This window comes from Sinohyriopsis cumingii, chromosome 5 (genome assembly GCF_028554795.1).
Source record: "Sinohyriopsis cumingii isolate HCF-2022 chromosome 5, ASM2855479v2, whole genome shotgun sequence".
NCBI classification, from domain to species: domain Eukaryota; kingdom Metazoa; phylum Mollusca; class Bivalvia; order Unionida; family Unionidae; genus Sinohyriopsis; species Sinohyriopsis cumingii.
In genome coordinates this window covers 75,680,978-75,703,168 of record NC_142965.1, presented here as the reverse complement: position 1 = coordinate 75,703,168, position 22,191 = coordinate 75,680,978, and the positions used below count along the sequence as shown (strand labels likewise).

General features: G+C 41.1%; 1 protein-coding gene across 1 annotated transcript in view; it reads right to left on the bottom strand.

Annotated features, from left to right (window-relative positions):
* Positions 1–19,013, bottom strand: part of LOC149799476 (NXPE family member 2-like) — a 33,137-nt gene extending 14,124 nt beyond the window's left edge. Inside the window, exons 1-2 of the mRNA XM_089958845.1 lie at positions 18,807–19,013; positions 17,648–17,909 (exon numbers count right to left, since the gene is read on the bottom strand). Of these exons, the coding sequence (XP_089814971.1) occupies positions 17,648–17,909; positions 18,807–18,913 (369 nt within the window). The 5' untranslated portion in view covers positions 18,914–19,013. The remainder of the gene's footprint in view (positions 1–17,647; positions 17,910–18,806) is intronic.
* Between the last annotated feature and the right edge of the window lie 3,178 nt (positions 19,014–22,191).

Here is a 22,191-nt window from a genome sequence, read left to right as displayed (position 1 = left end):
TTGATTTGCAGACTGATATATCATTTTACTGATATTTGAAGGTATAACTTCAGTACTGGGTAATTCTACTTATTGCGATTTTCATCGTATTAATCATGCTAGTCTATCCTTTATTGCCGAGAATGCTTTACTAGCGACATCAACAACAGCATCAAAAACCTGTTACACGAACAACGCCAACAGCTTTCAATCACAGTTGCTTTGCAATCGGTATTGGTTTTGGGGCTATCCTTCTAAATAAACCCTGAACAACATCGCCGAGTCAATTTTCGTAGGTAACATATATGTTGGTAATCGCGAATTTATCACCTTGACTATCACAGGTCCACGTTGAGCACTGTGTATAATCATCTTATTTTCTTGTTACTGATCTAATTTCATACTCTCAATCACTATGGTAGTCATCAAAGATTTCATCGATGAGGGACCGATAAACATTAATGTCCATAATACTGCCAGTGTTATTTGTTGACAAATATCAGCTGCTTTATTAATAATTTATGTGGAATTATTACCGGCTCGTCTTCCGCCAATCAGAATTTCTAATCGTTCAACATCGGCAATGACATTATTAGTACGTGGAGTAATAATACCACTTCCAGTTGCTCCTTCTTCCTCGCATGATGTTTTATCTCCTTTTTCTTCCATGCTCTTGGGGCTGATTTCCATTCTGATTTAGTTTTTTCAAGCTGCTGCTTCTTTTTGTCTTCTTGTTGTCTCCTTTCTTGCTTTAGCAGCAGAGGGGGCGAATCGGACATTTTGTCCAATCGTTATTTTGCTTAATTAATACTTTCTGCACTCAACGATCTAGTGTCGTCAGCGCCGGTAAAAAAAAAACGACGACGTCGTTGGGGGGATCGTCGCGTCGTCATTTGGTTTAATTAACACCTTCTGCGCGCCGATCCCCAGCGTCGTCAGCGTCCGGTAAGCACATCGACGACCGCGTCGATGTCATCGCCTCCTCTGCTGCTAAGTGGTTATTTACAATGAAAATTATTTACAACTAACCGAATATTTGGTCAAGTCCGATACGATATCGTGTCCGAGGATCATGTAAATTTATCGTTACGAATCCATGTGGGGTCGACTGAGCATGACTAAAAAAGTTTCGAAAAACATTAAAGTCCATGTCACCGCCGCACCATGTCTGCCAAATATTTCGTAGCGTGTGTGTATCAACGCCGTTGAATACAGCAAGAATATTGCAGTTATCTCTGATTACTTTTGGAATCTGAGTGTATCGTTGAGTGACATATATCACGTCAGTGTTTTTATGCCTGCCTCTGGAAAATATCCTAGCTGGGTTCTTTTGATTGTCTAACATAACATCATCGTACACGACTAGATTGTTAACGTCGCCATCAATATCATCAATACCCGGTGCATCATTGATATCCGTAATAAACTCAATAACATTTTTTTTAGCGATCGCTGATGCATTCTCGTTGAAATCTTTCAACACCTCGTAGCATCGTTGATCATCTACGCTAGGAGCAACCAAATACAACTTATCCCACTTCATCCATCTCATTATTAAATTGAGTAACAATTGCGTCTTGCCGGATCCAGATGGTCCGATGATAATCATCCGGATCGAGTTTGGTAACGCTGCAACATGCTTAACTGGTTCTCTTGTTTTAGTCGCCGAAAAATCAATTATATTCATATCTCTATACATAAATTATGGATCTATATTGTGTGAAGTGTAGAGTGCGTACTGGCACAAATGATATGACAACCGTTACGACAAGAAATAACAGATCGGCGCTTACTGGTAAGTGTGTACAATGCGGTACAAAGAAATTTAGATTTATTTCTATTAGACCCGGAGATGTTTTAAAAAAAAGCGAGGAGGTGACATCGCAGCCAAATTGGCAAAACTCCCCGGAACACCGTGGGCAAAGTATCCAGGAGAAAAACACCTCCCAGGATATAACTACTGTGGCCCCGGAACACGATTAGATATTAGACTCGATGATCAAAATCAGCCCAAACCCGGTGAGTATCCAATAAACGCTATCGATAAGGCGTGTCATGCTCATGATGTTGCTTACAAAAGTAGCGATCTGCAACAGCGTCATATCGCGGATGTAAAATTAATTCACGCGCTAAATGCTATTCCTGATAAATCCGTCAAAGAAAAATTGGCCTCATGGTTGGTAAAATCGGCTATGAAAGGTAAATTAATGATTGGCGCTGGTAATTAATAACAATCATCCAAGAAAAACGATGGATTCCATCTATTATTCTCCGAGAGGATACTGGAAGGGGAAGGCCGCAATTGGTAAGCTTGCAAGCGCTGCAAAGGTAACAAAGACCACTGCGGCTAATTGGTTATCCAAACAGGCTATATGGCAAATCTATCTACCACCGCCTAAACAAATCAACTTCTCGCGCTTTGATGTCAGCGTACCTAATGAAGTTCATCAGGCTGATATACTATTTCTGCCGCATGACAACGGTTACAAATACGCGCTAACCGTAGTTGATGTTGCGAGTCGATACAAACAAGCGGAGCCGTTAAAAACAAAGTCGGCAACTGAAGTAGCCGCTGCGTTTGAAAGAATTTATCGAAGAGGCCCTCTGCGCTGGCCAAATCTATTACAAGTTGATCCTGGTAGTGAATTTCGCGGCGCTGTTTTATCAACGCTGAAACATCATAGCGTCGCGATACGACGAGGTCATACTGCGCTACATCGTGATCAGGCAATTGTTGAACGATTCAATCGGACTCTCGCTGAACGGTTATTTGGATATCAATACGCGAAGGAATTCATCCAAGAAAAACGATCTCGTGAATGGGTTAAAAGGTTGCCAGGTGTAATTGCAGCGTTAAATAACGAGATTACCCGAGCAATCAACATGAAGCCCAGCGACGCGATTAAATACGAGTATATACCCGGAAAATCAAAAATAAATAGCGTTTCCAAGCCGATTCTCGGCGATGTCACTGTTAGATATCTGTATGAACCAGGAGAGCTTGAAGGCGGTAAAAAAAGGGCTACTGATCCTATTTGGAGTGTTACCACACATAACATATCAACGATAACACGATCAACTGGTAGATCACCGATCTATAGACTGGATTCAACTGCTCCTCAGCGCGGATTTACACGCGAGCAACTACAAGTGATACCTAACGATACTCAATTGCCACCACGTGGTCTTAACTAGCGCCGTTGCGTCTATTGCACTCAAGACAGGTCAACCTCACATTGTTTTTGACATGACCGAGACTGTTATCGATCCTATCCACGGTAAATTGGCGAGTGTCTTTATCCGAATAACGCCAACTCATTATACAATTGCAACTCGCGCAGTGATTATTCTGTTGTTGTCGTAGCGAGATTATTAATTCGGCATCAATATCAAAACGCCGCTGTTTTTTTTTATCCTGTTGGCGGTAACCCGAGAGTTTTCTATCAATGACGCTTGCATCGATGGTGACTTTGTCGGTGACTCCGTCACCGGCTCCGTCAATAACAATTCTTCGAAGCTGATTTATCCTTCGTACTCTGGACACTGCAAGATAGACTAGATTCGACCATTCGATGCGATTATCAACTATCCAAACAATTGTGTCCGTGATGGTTAGTCCCTGCGAGGAATGTATTGTTGTTGCGTATCCTAGCGTCCACGGGGATTTATCAGCACGTAGCGCGTCCTCGACGACGCTGATATCAACGAGCACGATATCATTCAGCACGAGAATTTGTTTTTTTGTCCCCGACGCTGTCGGGGCTGGAATTTCAACTTCAATGTTCTGCCGCCGTGTGTCCGCGGGTCTATAACATAATGGCACTGGACGTGTTGGAAACTTTTCCTTATGCAACGTAAACAACTTCCGCTGAAGTGTGTCTCTGACTATCTTTCTACTCGCTACAATCAAATCGTTTGGTCTCCATGTTTCCCAGAATTCATTCAACGGCGTTTCCGGAATTACCTCGCGGATTATTTCACACTGAACTCTATCCGGCTGTAATCTGATTAGTTTTTTAACCTCGCGCAGTTGTTCATCAAGTGCTCGGTAATCAGTATCGGTTTCTTCATAATAGTCCACAAAACCCCTTAACCAATCATGTGGACCCTCGCCGACAAATGGTGGTGGTTGGCCATGGTCCCCACACATGATTACCGCTGTATTCGCGCGCAGCAACCACTCAAGAAACATTTGTAAAGTATCTAACGAAACAGTACATATCTCATCCCAGATGATAATATCGGGAATAAATTTTTCACCCATTCGATCAGGAGTCCACTCACCGCCGCTGTATCGAAAAAAGCTGTGATAAGTAACGGCGTCAACATTTCGTTGTTTTATCTCTCGCGCTAGTCTATGGGTCGGTGTAAGCACGATTATACTTGCCCGCGTACGAAATAATTCAATTGCCCGAGTCGTCTTTCCTGACCCGCCACAGCCGCTTAAATAAACTGTTTTGTGTCTACAAATTGGGTCAGAACACGATGGTGCATTAGACCATTCTGACAATTTATCACCGCGTAAGTAGTTGTTCTCAACGGTGACATCTGCTGACGGGGAATAATCGCGTCGTATTTCATTTTTAATTCTCCATGTACCCCAACTCTCGTCCGGACTAGTAAACTCGGCTACGTTTCCCTTGTACGCTACGTTAATATAAAATGAATCAACGGCTACTCTAACCGCGGTATCGGGGAATCTATTTATCATCGAGAATAAATTGATAGCGGCATAACCCAGCATAGACGCCCTCAAATGTGGATACGCCGGGCTGTCTCCGTCGCTGTAGGTAACAACTGTACCCAACCTCGTTCCATTGGACAAGAAAGCTGTTTTGCAGTTCACGTATCTATTTTTTGCCACTGCGTCCTTGATTACGAAATCATATTCTGCGTCATCTATAATCAGCCGTGAGCAATATCGTTTGTAGTCGCAGTTTTTTCCACCTTGTGTGAACTTACCGATTATTCTTCTACCGAGATCTTTTGCCTCGCGGTTTCGTTGGTTAAATATCCTCCTGGACCATTCGATGATATATTCCTCGTCGGCATCAATGTGTGCTCTGGATTCGTCAATTATGCTATCTAGACGCTCCGGTTCTGGTAACCAGACTTTAGTCTGCGCTCGGTATGATATAATCGCGTCACTGACAATCAACGAAACTAGCATTTTACAATCAATCATATACCGTAGCAGCGCTATTGGCAGCCACTTTTTTTCAGCTATGTGTCTACCGATCCAAATATAGCAACAGCGATGAAGTCCTGCCGCAAATTCAAATGATACTATGCGAGCGAATCCGGTTAAATCAAAATCAGGCAGTGGTCCATTAATAGCAACACGAGTCATTTCATGTCTGGGGTGTCCAAATCGTTTGAAATACTCAGCGGCGGATCCATACCCGAGAAAACTCGCTGGATAACAGGCAACCATATCAACCGAGATCATAGCGTCGCGGTTGTATTCAGTGTTCCATAGTCCACCGTGATAGTATTCCAAACAACTGGATTGTACATCCGGTAGAAATTCCCTGCGCGTTGGTCTCCACGCATTTTTCCTTGCTGCAACATGAGCTACAACCGATGGAATCGTAAAACAATTTGTTAGCAGTTGTTCATCATGCTCTTCAAATTCTATGGCGGTTTTTTTCATCCTGTTGTGAAATGCTTCAGTGCGATATAATTCGCCGTTTGGTCTTACAAACTGATCAAAGGTATCCGCATCGTTTTCAGCGCTGCGAAGTAACCACACTGATACAGGGTCGTTTTTACACAAGTAGGCAATAGCATCAAATAGTTTCCTCTCCGCGAGAAAACCGTCCTTGGAGAATTGTTCTCCCAGGAATTCTTCGGGGATATACTTTACTGTTCTATCCCGTGGAAATATTGTGATCACGGGCGTCCATGCGTGTTCGTTATGATCAATAATTTTGATTGGGGCTCCCTTTGATTTGTACTTTGATTCGTATAATACTTCACCGGTTATCGTTGTAACGGTTATTGGAAATCTCAGCGATGTTTCTAATCTCGCTATGTCGCTGATGGTTGCTCCACGCTCTTTTACGGTTAGTTCCCACTGGTTGATTTTGCTGCGTCGTAAATCAGTCAATTTGTTTCCTCGACATGCATTTGTAAAATGCTCTATTATTCGTTCTGCTACACAATTTATCCCCGTTGACTGTTTCATCGGTTTCAGTTTTCCGATATCAGGTTTCTTATTTAACGGGTATATTCCATAAACAACTGCTGTTTCAGGATACGCTCGTTCATAGTATGGTCTGTCAATTCCGGTTAACAACCCCGGCTTGGAGTCGCGGCTGACAGTGACTGTTTTCTTGTCGCTGAAAACTGGTTCAAATTTATCACGTATGATCCAATCGCCTGATTCCACCCGGACAATGAATTTTACTCTGAAGAAATACCTTTTACTGTCAAGTTGTGATATTATCGTTGCTGCGCGGTTGTCGTTCATGGTAGCATCAACAACACCATCAATTCGAAATGTTGACCAACTATGAGATGCACCATCACGCTTGAATTCATTGATACAATCGCGTATTTTACTCAACAGGGTTCTATCGTTTATTAACGCTTTTGGTGCGTCCTTGAGGACTCTATCGAGATTGAACTTAATATTTTTCCAGGGCTTAATTGCTGCTAATCTCTCGAACTCATCCATATAATTAAAACAAGTATTTAAATGAAAGAATATAGTATAATGAATCACTGTAAATGGTTGATGATTGGGTCGACAACCCCGTGCAATAAATCATGTAGAGGTGAATTCTGCGGGTATCATTTACAAAGCGTTCGTAATGGTTCTCTTGGCCCCCTCCCGTGCTTGGTTTGCCACGTCGGTGTAAGAGGAAAATCGCAGTTGTGTATCAATTGTGGCGGAAAGCGATACAGGGAACTAAAACGCTATTATGACAAGCGAATTAAAAACGCCGTCATTGACCCCACCGCCGACTTCGTCATCAAAACCCCCCAAGACTACGTTGAAAGATTTATAATTAAACCAAATAATAAATTAGACAAGTAGTATTATTATAGAAATGGACCAAGAATTTCAGCCGCATCCCCTGGTCGTCAATTACGAGGCATCTCGCGACGGCATTGTTAGAAATCGTAGACTGAAGAAGCCGGTTGGTACCGTAAGTAATCAGGGGTATTTGATGTTTGGTGCCGGAAAAAAGAAGTATTATGTTCACAGGATTGTATTTGAAGCATTCAACGGATTAATCGAAAATGGGCTTGTGATTGATCATATTAATAATAATAAGACTGATAATTCTCTTACAAACTTGCAAGCTATCTCGCAAAGTCAGAATACCAAAAAAGGCCAAACCGGTAAATACCCAAAGAAAGCAAAACCCGTAAAGTCATTTGATACAACAACTCACGAGGAAAAAATATTTCAGTCGATGAATGAGGCAGGAAAATATTTTGACATTTATATCGCCTCAATACGATTTGTTGCAGAAGGAATACAGAATTCAGCGATCTCAAAAAAGACGGGTCACAGAATTCGATTTTCATATATAACAGAAATCAGCGAGTGACAAGGGTCACCGTGACGAAGTCACCGGCGCCTATGGCGCTGACGAGGTCACGTCTAACGAATTATTAAACACCTTCGGAATTGATACACGGGGTTTCATTTTTCTTTTTATTTAAAAACAAGATGTTTTATAAGAATAATGAATATCGAAGACATCAATAATATATTAGCCGAGATTTCAAAATTAAAAAATCAAGGAATTGAATTATCTGATGGTCTCGACAGTGAAAAAATATTATCCGATTATGAGATTATTAACGAACAGTCGAAACGGGGGCGTTTTACCCTGGCCCGCGAGTATTTTTTTATAAAACGATTACAACATACGATTAATGAGAACCTGTACCACAATGACGCAAATGCATTCATTGGACTATTCACTGCCGTTGAAATAATACGAAAAAAACTCGGACGTGTTTATGAACGACGCCGGGAGATTTCTAGTAAGATCAAAAACATTAGAAGGATTATAGACGAAAACTCCGTGGAGCCCCCGATGGTACACTCGGCGGAAAATTAGAAAATTGCGGATCAATTTACAATAATGGTAGGTGAATCACTTACTACTCGGCTAGCCAGAGAGCGACTAGCAGCGCTTAGAAAGTTTATACCGTTACGAGACAGAGTGAGAGAGAAACTTCAAACACGACAACAAATGCAAACTGATTTTGCTGTTGGAAGTGAACAGTTATTTGCCCCGGTAACTAAAGCGACTAAGGATGTTACGGCGGTAACTGTACCCGTTCTTGGTGCGCTTGAAAAGATAGCGGCAGAGACAAAACAAACAAAAAGGTCTTTAGAAACACTCCCTGCAAAAATAGCGGCTGCTACAACACGGAGGCCACCACCACTCGCTATAACCGAACCACAAGAACCTTATGTTACAATGGCCGACGAGGAAGAACTAGGCGCTACTGCGAAAGAACCAGAAGAAGAAATACCAGAAGAAGAAATACCGGAAGAAGAAATACCGGAAGAAAAAGAAGGGAATATACCCCGTATTGTACTCAAGAAGAGCACAATAGATCAAATTAGAGACTTCAGCAACAGGGAAGAATTAATTAATTTTACTGCCAACAATTTTGCTAAGAACATACGAGATAAGAAGCATATCAATAGCGGTTACGAGAAAAATATAAAGTCGTTAAAGGACTGGGCAAGAATAGTGTATTTAGCAAGTAAACATAAAGATGCATTACCACATCGTAGTAAATCCGATTACGACGCATTCCACAAGGAAGTTAAGAGTATAACACCAAAAAAAGGAAAAGGATACTCTGTTGGTAAAGAATCCTACGGCGTTACCTGTCCTAATAGTGTTCTCAGTGATATATCACGGCTGGAAGTACTAATCGGAGGAAAACGAGCCGGAAATAACTCTACGGAAATAATCAATGAGGCCGCTGATATTTGCAAGCGGTTATTTACAGGCGGTATTATGGACATTAATGCATATCGAACGCTCATAGACGAGCTCGTGGATGATTAATTGGAAAACTGGTGTTTTTAATAAGGATGATCATACACTACAACCATGATAAACCAGTACTCGTCTACGTGGTAAACTCGCGATTGCCTGTTTACCGCGCGTACTATGGAGATGGTCTCGGTAGCACCATTGCGGGGTTATTTACAAGAATGGCTCCAAAAGTGGCGCCGTTAGCCAAACAATTAGGAATGAAGGCTATTGATGTTATTCGTGATAAGGGTATTAGTGCTATTGGAGATGTTGCCGGAAGGGTGGTTTCTGCCGCACGAGATAAACTAATGTCGTTGGTGAAATCCAAGAGATTTTCAAAAAGAAAACAGAAACCACCGGTAATGCCATCAACGACAGTGATGCCTGCAAATGTCAGTAAAGTAATAAATAACGCCGTGGAAGAAAAATTAGAGTCGTTGGCGACGACTCAGTCGTTGGCGACGAAGCCATCAATGGCTGAGCCATCCGCCGATGCGGCAACCAACGCGCTCATGAACGCGATAGCGGGGAGTGGTTTAAATTCAAAGAATTTACGACGAAAAAATCGCAATTGAAAACATCAACATGATAAATAATAGAATGTTTGCGCGTACCGCTGATCCCGCGTTTGATATGGACGCCCCAGTGCGCAGGGATGATTCTGTCCGTGATTATCAATATTATTCTTATTATGCAGCGCAACCCGACCTACGATCGCGAATTGAACTTCAGGTCCAAGATACCAGTAAATACTTTCTGCCGTGTGAAGCGTTTATCGAAATTGAGGGAGAACTCGTGACAAATGCCGCCGATAATGCACCATACGCAGATGACCATCGTGTTCGAGTTGGCTTCGTCAACAACGGTATCATGGCGTTATTTGAGAGCGCCAGATATCTTATTGACGGGCGAGAAATTGAGTCAATAGAACGCGAGGTTGATGTTGCAACAACGATAATTGGGTTGGCGAGATACTCGGATGATTATACAAGATCGGCGGGCCCATCTATGATGTTTTCGAAGGACACCACCAATAACGCTGACCATCTTCAGTACGTTAACGTGCTGGCGGAAAGAGATACCGCAGTTGACCCACAGGCTGAAGCAGCCAATCCAGACCGCAGAGCAAGACCAGGCGCTAATTTCAATATTATAAAAAGCACCAACAATGATTACAATCTAGGATTCGCAGCACGAGTAGGGATGTTGCAAGGACCACGCCGACAGTTTTCATGCGCGATTCCACTCCATCACATATTTGGATTCTGCAGAAATGTTAGAAAAGTTATCTATGGGGCTAAGCATACAATCGCGCTGACGCGAAGGGGCGATGATAACAATGCAATATGGCGTGCTGCTGGCGTCGCTGCCGGTAAAGTCATTTTAACTAAAATGGCATTGTGGATGCCGGTGCTGACTCCATCAGTTACCACGGAAGCACGATTGTTAGCATTTATGGAACAGGGAGGGAAATCGTTGTTGAGTTGGCTAGCGGTAACAACTGATGCTAAAGAGGATAACGTCGCCGATACGTTTACATGGCACCTGGCGTCAAAACAGGGTGTTTCAGCCCCGCGTCATATATTCATAGCGCTACAGAATAGGGAACGATTGGGTAGTCAAGAACGCAGCCATATGATATTTGATCAATTAGGAGTCAGGGATGTTTCGCTGAGAATAAACGGACAACAGGAACCATCCGAGGATATACAGCTTAATTACGGCGACAACCATATCGCACGTGTGTATCATCGATTGCTGTCATATATGGGTCGTGATCAAAACGTCGACACCGGTTTGCAAATATCGCAACTTGATTTTAAAAACCTGTATCCGATTTATTACTTTTCGTTGGAACATCTTGATTTAACGAGACAATCCGTCGTTGATATACACTTCCGAGCTCGTATAGCCCCGGCTGGTGCCAATTATAGAGCGGTTGCTGTCATTCTCAGCGATAAATCAATGCTGCTAGAAGGTGTTGGTGGACGAATGAGAATCGTTGATGCGCCAGTGGAAAACATGTAATTGAAAGCACAAAACGCGTTTACAATAAATGTCGTATAGTGTCGTCAGTGTAGAGTTGACTGATGGTCAAGTCAAGAAATTACGATCAAAGTCGGCTAAACAATGCGGAACCACAATAACGCTGAAGCCGTCGCAGATGGCGGGCGGTAATCATAAGATATCGTTGACGGCGCGTCAAATAAAACATTTCAATGATGCGATGAAGAATAAAAAGGGAGTTCAAATAGATTTTTCAGCCGCAGCAATTAAAAACATGGAAAAGACCGGTGGGATATTTCCGCTGTTAGCTGCGATTCCAGCGTTGATTGCCGCGGCCGCACCAGCAGTGGCTAAGGCGGCGGCGTTAGGGGCCGTTGGAACCGCGGCGGGAATGGCATTGAAGAAGGCAACCGGGAAAGGCTATAAAAAAAAACGACCCGTGGCCGGAAAGGGTCTAAGACTACCGGGGACCCCGTATTCATGGTATTCGGGAAAGGGTCTAAGACTACCAGGAACCGTTTATTGACTCGGGAGTCAATGACTCCTGAGTCAATGACTCCAATGTCTAATTTTGATTTAATAGACGCCGCAAACGCGTTAGCGATAAAAAACTTCAGAGGTGTTTTCATGAGGGATCAATTACCGGCGGCACCAAGGAATATTGAAACCGGCATAATTAACCTCGATGGGTCCTCCGGAGCGGGAACTCATTGGGTTGCATACGCGATTGATCCGCGTGCAATCGTCTATTTTGATTCATACGGGTTAGCCCCGCCGAAAGAGTTCATGCGGTATATCCGGGCGTGTTCAGCCCCGGCGTGTTCAGCCCGGGTTTTTTATTCCACGTTGCCAACACAGCAGTTAAGCGACCCGCCGATATGTGGCCGCGAGGTATTGAACGTACTTGCGGCGATTTCATCATCGCGGAAACCACCTCATGTGGTTGTAAACGAATACACTAGTGGGGTCGTAGAAGCTCAACGGATTTTAGAGAATAACATTTACAATAATAATGATTGATATTTGGGGACGATCGGTTTCGGCGCTGAAAGAATCCACGGAAACGGCCGCCGCCGACATAAAAAAACTAATTGAGGATGAAATCGCTGATATGTTGAATCTAACAAGTGTTGACCCGGGCGAAATAGTTGTATTTCAAGACCGCCAGGGTAAATTGAAATCCAGTAATGTGTCGCTGAATGACGTTTTAATACGACAGCGTGATGCCGCCGATGGCACCATAGCGTTGTATACCGGCGACGGACTACTCAAACCGGGTAGACATATATTTCAGATAGAGAATACGATAGAATTAATCCAAGACGGTGTTATAAGGTTGAATAGATCAATAATCGAACTCGAAGGGCATGTGAAAACAACTATCGATAGATTTTTTGGGTACCCGATAGTATTCGAACCAAATCTTGCAACAATAAAAAATACTATTTTGGAGTTTACGACGCTGTCGGGCCAATTTTACACGTTACGAAAAAATGTTAACAGGATCGATGACAACTTTGATAAATTCCTTGGTAAAAAAAATACCAAGCCGGATGAAATCACAATAACTATAAATGATATCACTGCGTATGGACAGGAAATAAAAACAATCAAAACTGATGTTGCAACAAACAAAAGGAGTGTAGACGCGCATGAACGGGAAATAGAAATAATCGGCGCTAATGTTGCAACGATCATAAATAATGTAGACTCGCATGGACGGAAAATAGAAACAATCAAAACTGATGTTACAACGATCATAAATAATATAGACGCGCATACACAGGAAATAGGAATAATCAAAACTGATATTGAAGCGAACAAAAAGGGTGTGGACGCGCATACACAGGAAATAGGAACAATCAAAACTGATGTTGAAGCGAACAAAAAAAATGTAGACGCGTATTGGCGGGGAATAGGATTAATTAAAACTGATGTTGCAGCGAACAAAAAAGGTATAGACGTGCATACATATGAAATAGGAACAATCAAACTTGATGTTGCAGCAAACAAAAAAAGTATGACCGAGAATACACGGGAAATAGAAACAATCAAAACTAATGTTGCAGCGAACAAAAAAGATGTGGACACGCATATACAGGAAATAGGAACGATTAAAACTGATGTTGAAGCGATTAAAGACGGACTACCGAGAGTAGCAGAGCAATTCGAAAAAATAAAAATCCCTCATGAGAACATCATCAACACAGTATACACAATTCGGCATGGATCATTCGATTGGACTCCTACACAGAATACAGTAAATATCACCGCAACTGTTAAGGGCATTTATCGATTGACACTGGTTTCAATGATGCAGTTTAATATATTATCGTCGAGTTCATCCGGGTTTAACAATACAATATCAACAATTATAGACAAGAACGCAACTGAACAGTTTACAATTTATGCCGTTGATAGAAATCTAGCCCGGGCAAACATTACATGGTATGTGGAATTTGCAGCGAATCTAAGTAATTAAAAACACTAGCTCTTTTAAAATAAAAATGACCACCAAGGAAGTTGAATCAGAGGTATCACCGACGTCACATCAATATCGATTCGATACCGCAAAAGAATTTTCCGCGAACTTGAAAACGCTTTCCGAACAATACCGTGTAAAAATAAAAAAATACCGTCGTAAAATAACCGCCATCGACGCGGTCGTGTACTCGGTGTCGGGTATAGTAGCTGGCGCCGGTGTTATTTTATCCACGGTGACCACGATAACCCCGATCGCTGTTCCAATCGCTGTCTCCGCAATGACAACAGTTGCTGGAGTTGCCAACGCAATCACTAGGAAGATATCATCGTGTTTTCAGAAAAAACTCAACGAGTATACAGTAAAACATCAAATAGTATCCGACGCATACTCGAAATTATCCGGGTTGATCTCGTTATCGATTGATAATTTGTTCGTATCCGATGTTGAATTCTCCACGATGGTCCAGTTATATAGCTCCGCGATGTCAAAAATCGAGGATTTTCAACTGGAAGCCGAAACCACCTGGTTGTTAAAATTAGACACTAAAAACAACGAATAATAATAATGTCGCTGAACCCCGAAGGGTCTCAATTACTTCAGCGGATCGCGGAGAACACCACTCCGGTACAAACAAGTATGATATCGATAACATCAACGAAACCCGAATTCAGTGTAAACTTCCCATCACCGGTTCCAGTAAAGGAAATAGCGCTGGCAAAATTGCGAGTATATCACAGTTGGCCTAATATCCGAGCGGACGCATTTAACGGACAACAACCTAATAACTCGCTGGTTTTTGCACGGACAAATAAACCCGATGGGACCCCAAACTGGGAGGAGGTTACAATACCAACTGGGTCATACCAAATAGAGCAAATCAATAAAGAATTTCAACGCAGGATAAAATCGATCACAGGAAAGGAATCAAAAATCGCTATTACGGTTCATGAACCGACGTTATCGTCGACGATTGAAATAAGCACACCGGGGTATATGGTTGATATTTATAACAGTTCAATAAGAACCATACTAGGATGGCCTGAGAATCCACCCGCGGACACCCCCCCATCAACTATCCTCAGACACGATAACGGAGATGGTGGTAGGCATATTGCTCCATACAACGTAAATATCGCATCAGTGATAGCGATCAATCTAGTGTGTGATGTTATCGAAGGGAGTTATCAGGTGGATACCAAGCAATCAAATCAAGCTCAACAGGGGTATATCCTTTATTCGTTTTCACCAACAGCCCCTCCGGGATTTTTGATCATTGAGAGTCCGATTAATCCGGTCTATATGCGATGCCATGATCGGTTTTTAACGAGAATTAATTTCAGACTTACCGATCAGTCAAATAACCTAATTGATCTGCAAGAGGAGGAGTTAGTGATCACTCTGTTTGTAAGATCATAGCAGCAGAGGGGGCGATGACATCGACGCGGTCGTCGATGTGCTTACCGGACGCTGACGACGCTGGGGATCGGCGCGCAGAAGGTGTTAATTAAACCAAATGACGTTTGGACGATCCCCCAACGACGTCGTCGTTTTTTTTTACCAGGCGCTGACGACACTAGATCGTTGAGTTGCAGAAAGTAATAATTAAGCAAAATAACGATTGGACAAAATGTCCGATTCGCCCCCTCTGCTGCTGCTTTATTTGTTCAATATACTAATATACTGTATTGATAAAGAGGTCAAAATTAATACTATTTTGCTCAGATCTGATTTGCCGAGTATCAGTAGCGATGCGATATTTATCCCTGACCCAACCGGCAGATTTTAGAGTATTAATGTATTCCGGTTTTACAAACGTATCTCTATCACGTTATCCATACGTGGCAATATCAATTACTTGGCTTGGGTCTTTGATAGTGGTAATACCTTCGGGCGTGAATTTATCTCTGATGTTAATTCTGACTCTTGGCAGAGGCTGTGATTGAACTTCCAAGTTGTGGTTGAGGAGGTTGCTGGTGTGTTGTTTAAGCTGCTTGAAGACGGCCCACAATATCAACAGGTAATGTCTCAAGAGCTTTTTGAGCCTCCTCAGTTGCTGTAACAATTTTCTTGGTTGGTTCGATAATTGGTTTAAATAACTGTTCTGTACCTTCTGTAAATTCCACCTGATACTCCTGACGCGCTTGTAGTTGTTGCTTGACAAAATCACGGACGGGGAGATATTTATTAATTGCCTCTAGTCGCTTGCGAGCTAATCTAGCTCTGCGAGATTCCATTATTGATATAGTAACGACTGAATTACACACACACTACAGCAGCAGGGAGGGTGTCAACCAACAGTGATTGTCTGTGTGGGTAAACAAGCACACATACGAATTTGAAAACACAAGCCACAAAGATAAAGTAACAAAATGAGCTAATCCAATAAGAGAAAATCTCGGTCGGTTAGAGGCTTTGGTTTGACGTTATTGACTTTGTATTTTCATTTCTTTCGTAGGAAGCTTTATTTTCAAAGAAAACTTGCTCCAAAAATTGGTCTGTTCACCCTCCCTGTTGTTCTGTGAAAACCTTTATCATTCATGTGTCATGTTCAATTCCATTTTGTTTAGAACTGATTCACGTGTTATATTCTGCATACGGGACTATATATCTGCTCAGGTCTCCGTTTATTCCACCCATTGATTTCATGTTTTATTATTTACGCAATCCAGGCAATAGCGCTGTGGTCTATCAACCACTGGATAACGATAATCCAAACCACAAACCCCCACGTACCGGTGTCAGCAAAATGCCTTGGGGGATTTAGGATGTGTAAGCCAATGAGAGAAGAGTATGGTGTTGAGTATGAGCTTTTTCCAAATCAACGCAAATTTGCAGAAACCATAATTTTCCCATTAGAGATTAAGCCCCTGATATATGGCATTTAGAACCCATAATCTATTGGGATTTATTATTCTACGTGCAAGAACTTCACACGATGTGATAGTGATATTGTCTCTATAACACATTATCCTGCAAAGTTCAGATTTCTCAGAGCAACGACATTCACATATGACTTTTGGCCAAAAAAGGCTTTTCTTTACTTTAATTGCAACCCAGCCAGAAGCGTTGGTCAAGATAAATGATCTAACACCAAATTCATGATATCCATGACCTTGGACTTTTTAAAATCGAAATAAATTTACTTTGTTCTTACACAACCTTTCAGCCATCCACAAACTTTGATAAAGTTTTACGGTCGATAACTGAAACATGTGTATAGAAACCACATTTCTCCTTTAGTCACAGTGACCTTGATGTTTCACCATCTGAACCCCTTCTCTTTATTATATACACTCAGCCATTCTCATGTACCGAATGGCTGCATATGTGGAGCCGACAAGTGTCAGCTCCATTCGCAATATTCATTCGATTGATGCCACTAATACACTTGTGTGTTCCTTAGCACTATCAAGACGCGACTATTGCAATTCACTTCCATCTAGTTCGCCTCAGTATCTATTACAGAAACTTCACAAAAATTCAAAACATTTTTGTTTCGTAAATGCATTGTTTCTGTCGTAATCTTGTGGTTGTATATGATTTTGTGTGTTATCTAGTATAGCATATTAAGATTATGCACCTTAATGTCATCGATGATGAGTATTATTATTATTATTATTATTATTATTATTATTTTTATTATTTAGCTCGTTGCAACTCAACATGCAGATAGACGTTAACTGCTTGAATGTGGCACAGAGGGAATGGAATCGTTCGGGGAAGAAACGACATTTTGTATGATTCAGGTAGTCATGTTTGAAAGTTGACAACAAATTAAGGTCAAGGGCTATATTTGATCAGGGAATGATATCATGTCTTGATTATAATTTAATTTGTTCTATTCGTAAGGTGTTTATAAAGTCCATACACATCTTTACAATGAATGTGTTGCATGGTTCTTTTCATCGTGTTTTAATATTGTTTGATATTTGTTTAATTTGACAGTAAAAACACTGCAAATAAGTGATGTTTTAAGATTTGTCCTCGAAAAATCATAAAGAATATGTTTCCATTCACTCACTCGCTCACTCTCTATCACTCACTCACACACACACACACACACACACACACACACATACACACACACACACGCACACCCACACACACACCACATGCACACACACCCACATACACACACCTAGTTTTTTTTCCGTACCATATCACCACCAATGGTCCTCCTACGTCCGTAGCCATCAAATAGTTCGACCAGTACGTGAATCTCTTCTCCTAAGCGATAGAAACTTTTCTGGTTCAGTACAACAAAATTTGATCTGGACGCATTAGACACAGTCATATGATCCGTAACAGGAGCTTCGTGTAATGCGGAATCCTCCGCCCATATTCTTGCCTTGGTTTGTTTGTCGCCTGTGGTATTGTACTGAGCTGGTTGGAAGTTACTGATCGTCAAGTTCTTCCTTCTGCAAAATGCAAAAATGTCATCCTAACATTTTCTGGTTATTCGTTCAAGTGAATGCGCAAGTTTGAATTGTAGGCCCTACAAGATACATTTCCCGAGTACCAAAACATGTCTTTCACATATTTATACAGGAACCTGACCTACAGCAAAGCTTTATCGTCATATATCACGTATTTGCAATAGATACATTCTAACGAAGAGTAAAGGATGCATAAACATAATCTCAAATTGGGCTTCTGGGTCATGCGTGGAAACAACAGGGTTACGTATGTTTATTAAAGTCTGGATGCATCTTGATTACCGTACAAATTGTTATTTATCTGTGTGCTTGCCCGCGAAGTTGTTTGTATGTGTGTTACAAGGGTCAGACTACACGTCCTCTTACTGACTGAAAAAGAAACAAACTTGGTTGTGGTGTTGGTGTTGTACTACAATGCGACTCTGAAAAGAGTGTGTCGCAGCAACTATACTAAACGTAACTCGTTTGTTTGAATTAATACTTCACTCCCATGGTCGTGAAGCATTGCCCGGAAACAACCCCGTTTATATTTTTCCACAAATGCAGTAACCTATAAATACTGACTGAAAAATAGATGATTTTGCTGTTGTGTTTTGGCGTTGTACGACATATCAAGTCTGAAAATGATACTGCGTCGGAGCAATTATAAAGGATACCACCGTGGTCAATCAGGGCTGTAACGATCGTAATAATCGAGCCAGCACAATTCTTGTCGTTGGTCAATATTTTAACCATTAAGCCACTGCTACTCTGATACGTCAAGCCGTCCCAACACCCGAATAATGTGATCGTGAAATCAGAGGCAGTTGGCTTCGTACTCTTTCTGAAAGCTGAAATTATAAATACTGGTTTGGGACAGTTTGACGATATAGAACTTACTCGATCAGGAAATATACCGTAAGCCACACGATCACGGACATTATCATCAACATTAGAACTTTTCCAAATGTTCTGCGTCCAGTCTCCAAATTCAGTCTGCAGGACATGATCTTCAAAACTTCTAAGCGGCACTCTAGTGTTGACGGACAGTTATTTCTTGCTATCAAGGACCAGTCGCCAAGTGGTAGTACACAATTTTCGCTACTCACAGACCTGAGATGGAAAACAAATATCTTACTTGAGAATTTCTTCACTCTTCAGCAAGCATCTTTACTCCTCAAAGTGAGTTATGTTTCGACCATTTTAATTGTTATTTATGCGAGGTGTGCTTTTATTGGTAAAAACAAAACATGTACGAATCTCAAATAGCTTCAAACAATATCATTGCTTCGACTTATAGCAAACAAACAAAACTAGCTCCATTATAGTAGCTGAGGTAATAACAAATAATATATCCCGGCTTGAATGAAAATCCACCGCAATCAAATTGCCGATCCCTTAAATAAAGTCGAAACCACAACATGTTGATTGTTGGTGCAACAATACAAGGCAAACTGACGTAGCCAGCAATTATTTCTCCTGAAAATGAAAGATCGTATCTTTCACTAGAGTATATTTCCATCTCTGTTTTTAAATTTAGGCAATTTTGTACTTATTTTAAAGACAATTGTTTATTCAACCATGCCACCCAAGCAAGCCACAGGAAGCAAAGGAGCAAATTTTAGTGACTGAAATTCGTGCATGTATGAATCTTTCATCGAAGAGCAAAACACTACAAGGGAATAACTACTGACAGGTAGCATACTAGTTTTACTAGTGTTTGTTACCAAACATTATTGTTTTTTGCACCTTATAGAGAATCACTAAATTTTGTTTCATACCCTTCTTGTATTGTAGGGTTGTTTACCCTCATAGAATTAATCATTTTCTGAGTAGCTAGTGAGCGGTTGAGTACAGCTCACTGTACATTTGACCGCCATTTGTATTTAGTATTCGGCAAATTTTCTTGCACCTTATTTAAATAGTAGTGTGAGACCTCACTTCAATACATACAATAAGTGACCAATACTCAGATACTTAAACAAAATGTATCAGGAAATGCAAATTGAGACGGGTGGAGTGCATACGCAACCAGCTAGATCCAAGATGAGTACATACTTTCAGACGAGAGTAGAAGATCGTATGCTCTTAGCTTTCCACCCCCACCCCACCCCCTGGGTGTAAGATTTTAAGACTTAGGAAGCGACATTGTTGCACCGAGACAGTCGGAAATACTTACAGCTCTAAATGTGGCTGGACTAGATCTGAGAAAAATCGATGGGCTACAAAATGCCGGGTTCAATAAATATATATTGTATCCAAAACAGCTAGAGAAACCTTTCTTGGAAACTCAGATATTAGAAGTGCAAGGAAAACAAGCGATGATAAAAACAGCGCAGCCATTTGCTAGAGAGATAGAAGCCAATATGGTAGAGGTTTTTGTATCTGGCCTCCCTCTAGAAATAGACACTTGCGAACTTGCCACAAAAATAGAAGGGAAACTTAAAACTAAAACCATGTATTCCAAAATGGCCACAATATGGGGATTTGGGGGGAATAATATCTGGAGTCAGGATTGTTTCAGTGGCCAAAGAGGATGCCAAAAAGATCCTGACATTCTTCTATGTCATGGGATTCAGGCTAAAGAGCTGGTACCGAGGCAGTGAATGGGATGGCAAATGCCCAAAACGTAGTAAAACAGGACACAGCCCAAAAGAGTGCAGAAACCCGCCTGTAACATCGACTTATGCCAGCATAGCGGCAATGAACCCACAAAATCAAGTCATGAGTGAAGACTTATAAACACAAATAGGAAAACGTATTGAAGAATTTAGGAAAGACATTGAAAGAGCAGATGAAAACAATGAAATGGGAGCAGAGAAAGAGAGAGTGGAATCAAAAGACAAGACTACATTAACAAACCTAGACATAACAGAAATCAGGAAAGACAACTCGCAAATTACCCCTGAATGGGAAAACATACTGAGCCTTAACAAAACGGGCAAATTTCCAACACCGTTCAAACAGGGACAGATTATTTTAACAAACAGGTTTTCTTCATTACAAGAAGAAGAGAACAATTCAGAAGAGGTGGTAGGAGAGATAGAAGGGAGAACCTTAGAGATGTCAGGGCTACAACCCTTAACCTCCATGCCCATGCCCAAGGAAAAACACAAAGGAAGGTTTTGCCAGGGTCTAGTTCATCACATGGCAGTGTCTTATACGAGACGGAAGCCTACACCCCACAGACGGCACATAACAAAAATGAAGCAAAGATCATGACAATGAAAAAACTAACACAAAATCAAGCAAGCGAAACTGAGACAGAAAGTGAACCTGAAACGAGCAATGACAGTAATGAGGAGAGTGAGGACGAGAGTGAAGACGGGGGGGGGGGGGGGGGGAGGAACAAGTACGGAACACGAGACAGATGCATAATACGAGAGTGACACCAGACAAACGACGGACATGAAAACAGAAATAGAAACAAAAAACACAACAAACAGAACTGAAAATATCACGAGTGACGAAGAAACTCCGACAGAAAGTAGTTTATGGGGGGAGGGTCCAGTGCCCCCAAAGGTAATGAAAATTAACTAAATCAAATATAATAATACACCTGACAAAAAAAAACAAAAAAAAAAAAACAATACAGTAAAATAACAGAGAGATAACCATGATGCGGCAACCTGGAAGAAAGAGGGAAAATGGATGGAAAGAACTTCTGTATAGCCTCTATTAATGTAAATGGAATAAACAAAGAAAAACTAACTAAATTATTTAGCGAAACCAAATATGACTTAATTTTTATGCAAGAGACCCATAACAAATTTACCAAAGACCTGATAACTCTATGTGAAAAGAAATTAGATGGATAGTGGTTTTAAATGATTTTAAAGGGAATGATAAAAGGGGGGGGGGAGTAGCAACTTTCATTAAACATAAAAAGGGAGTAAATTGGAAGGGGAGAACTGAGGGAGATTCTTTTAGCGGGAGACTTTTACATATTGTGATAGAAGATACCCATTTTATAAATATATATGTACCAGCAAATAAGTATAAAAAACAACAATTCATGGAAAACGTAACCAAATACATTGAAAAATATACAATGGATAACTTAATTCTAGGAGCCGATTTTAACTGTGTGGGAGAAAATATAGATAGGGGTGGGGAATTAACTACTGATGATTTAAGTTTTAAAAAAGAAAAAGAATGTTTATTTAAAAAACATAAATTCACAGATTTATATAGGAATCTAAACATGATAAGAAGAGAGTTTACATATGACTATAAAGAAAATAAAGGAAGCAGATTATAAAAATTCTACGGTACAAATATACAA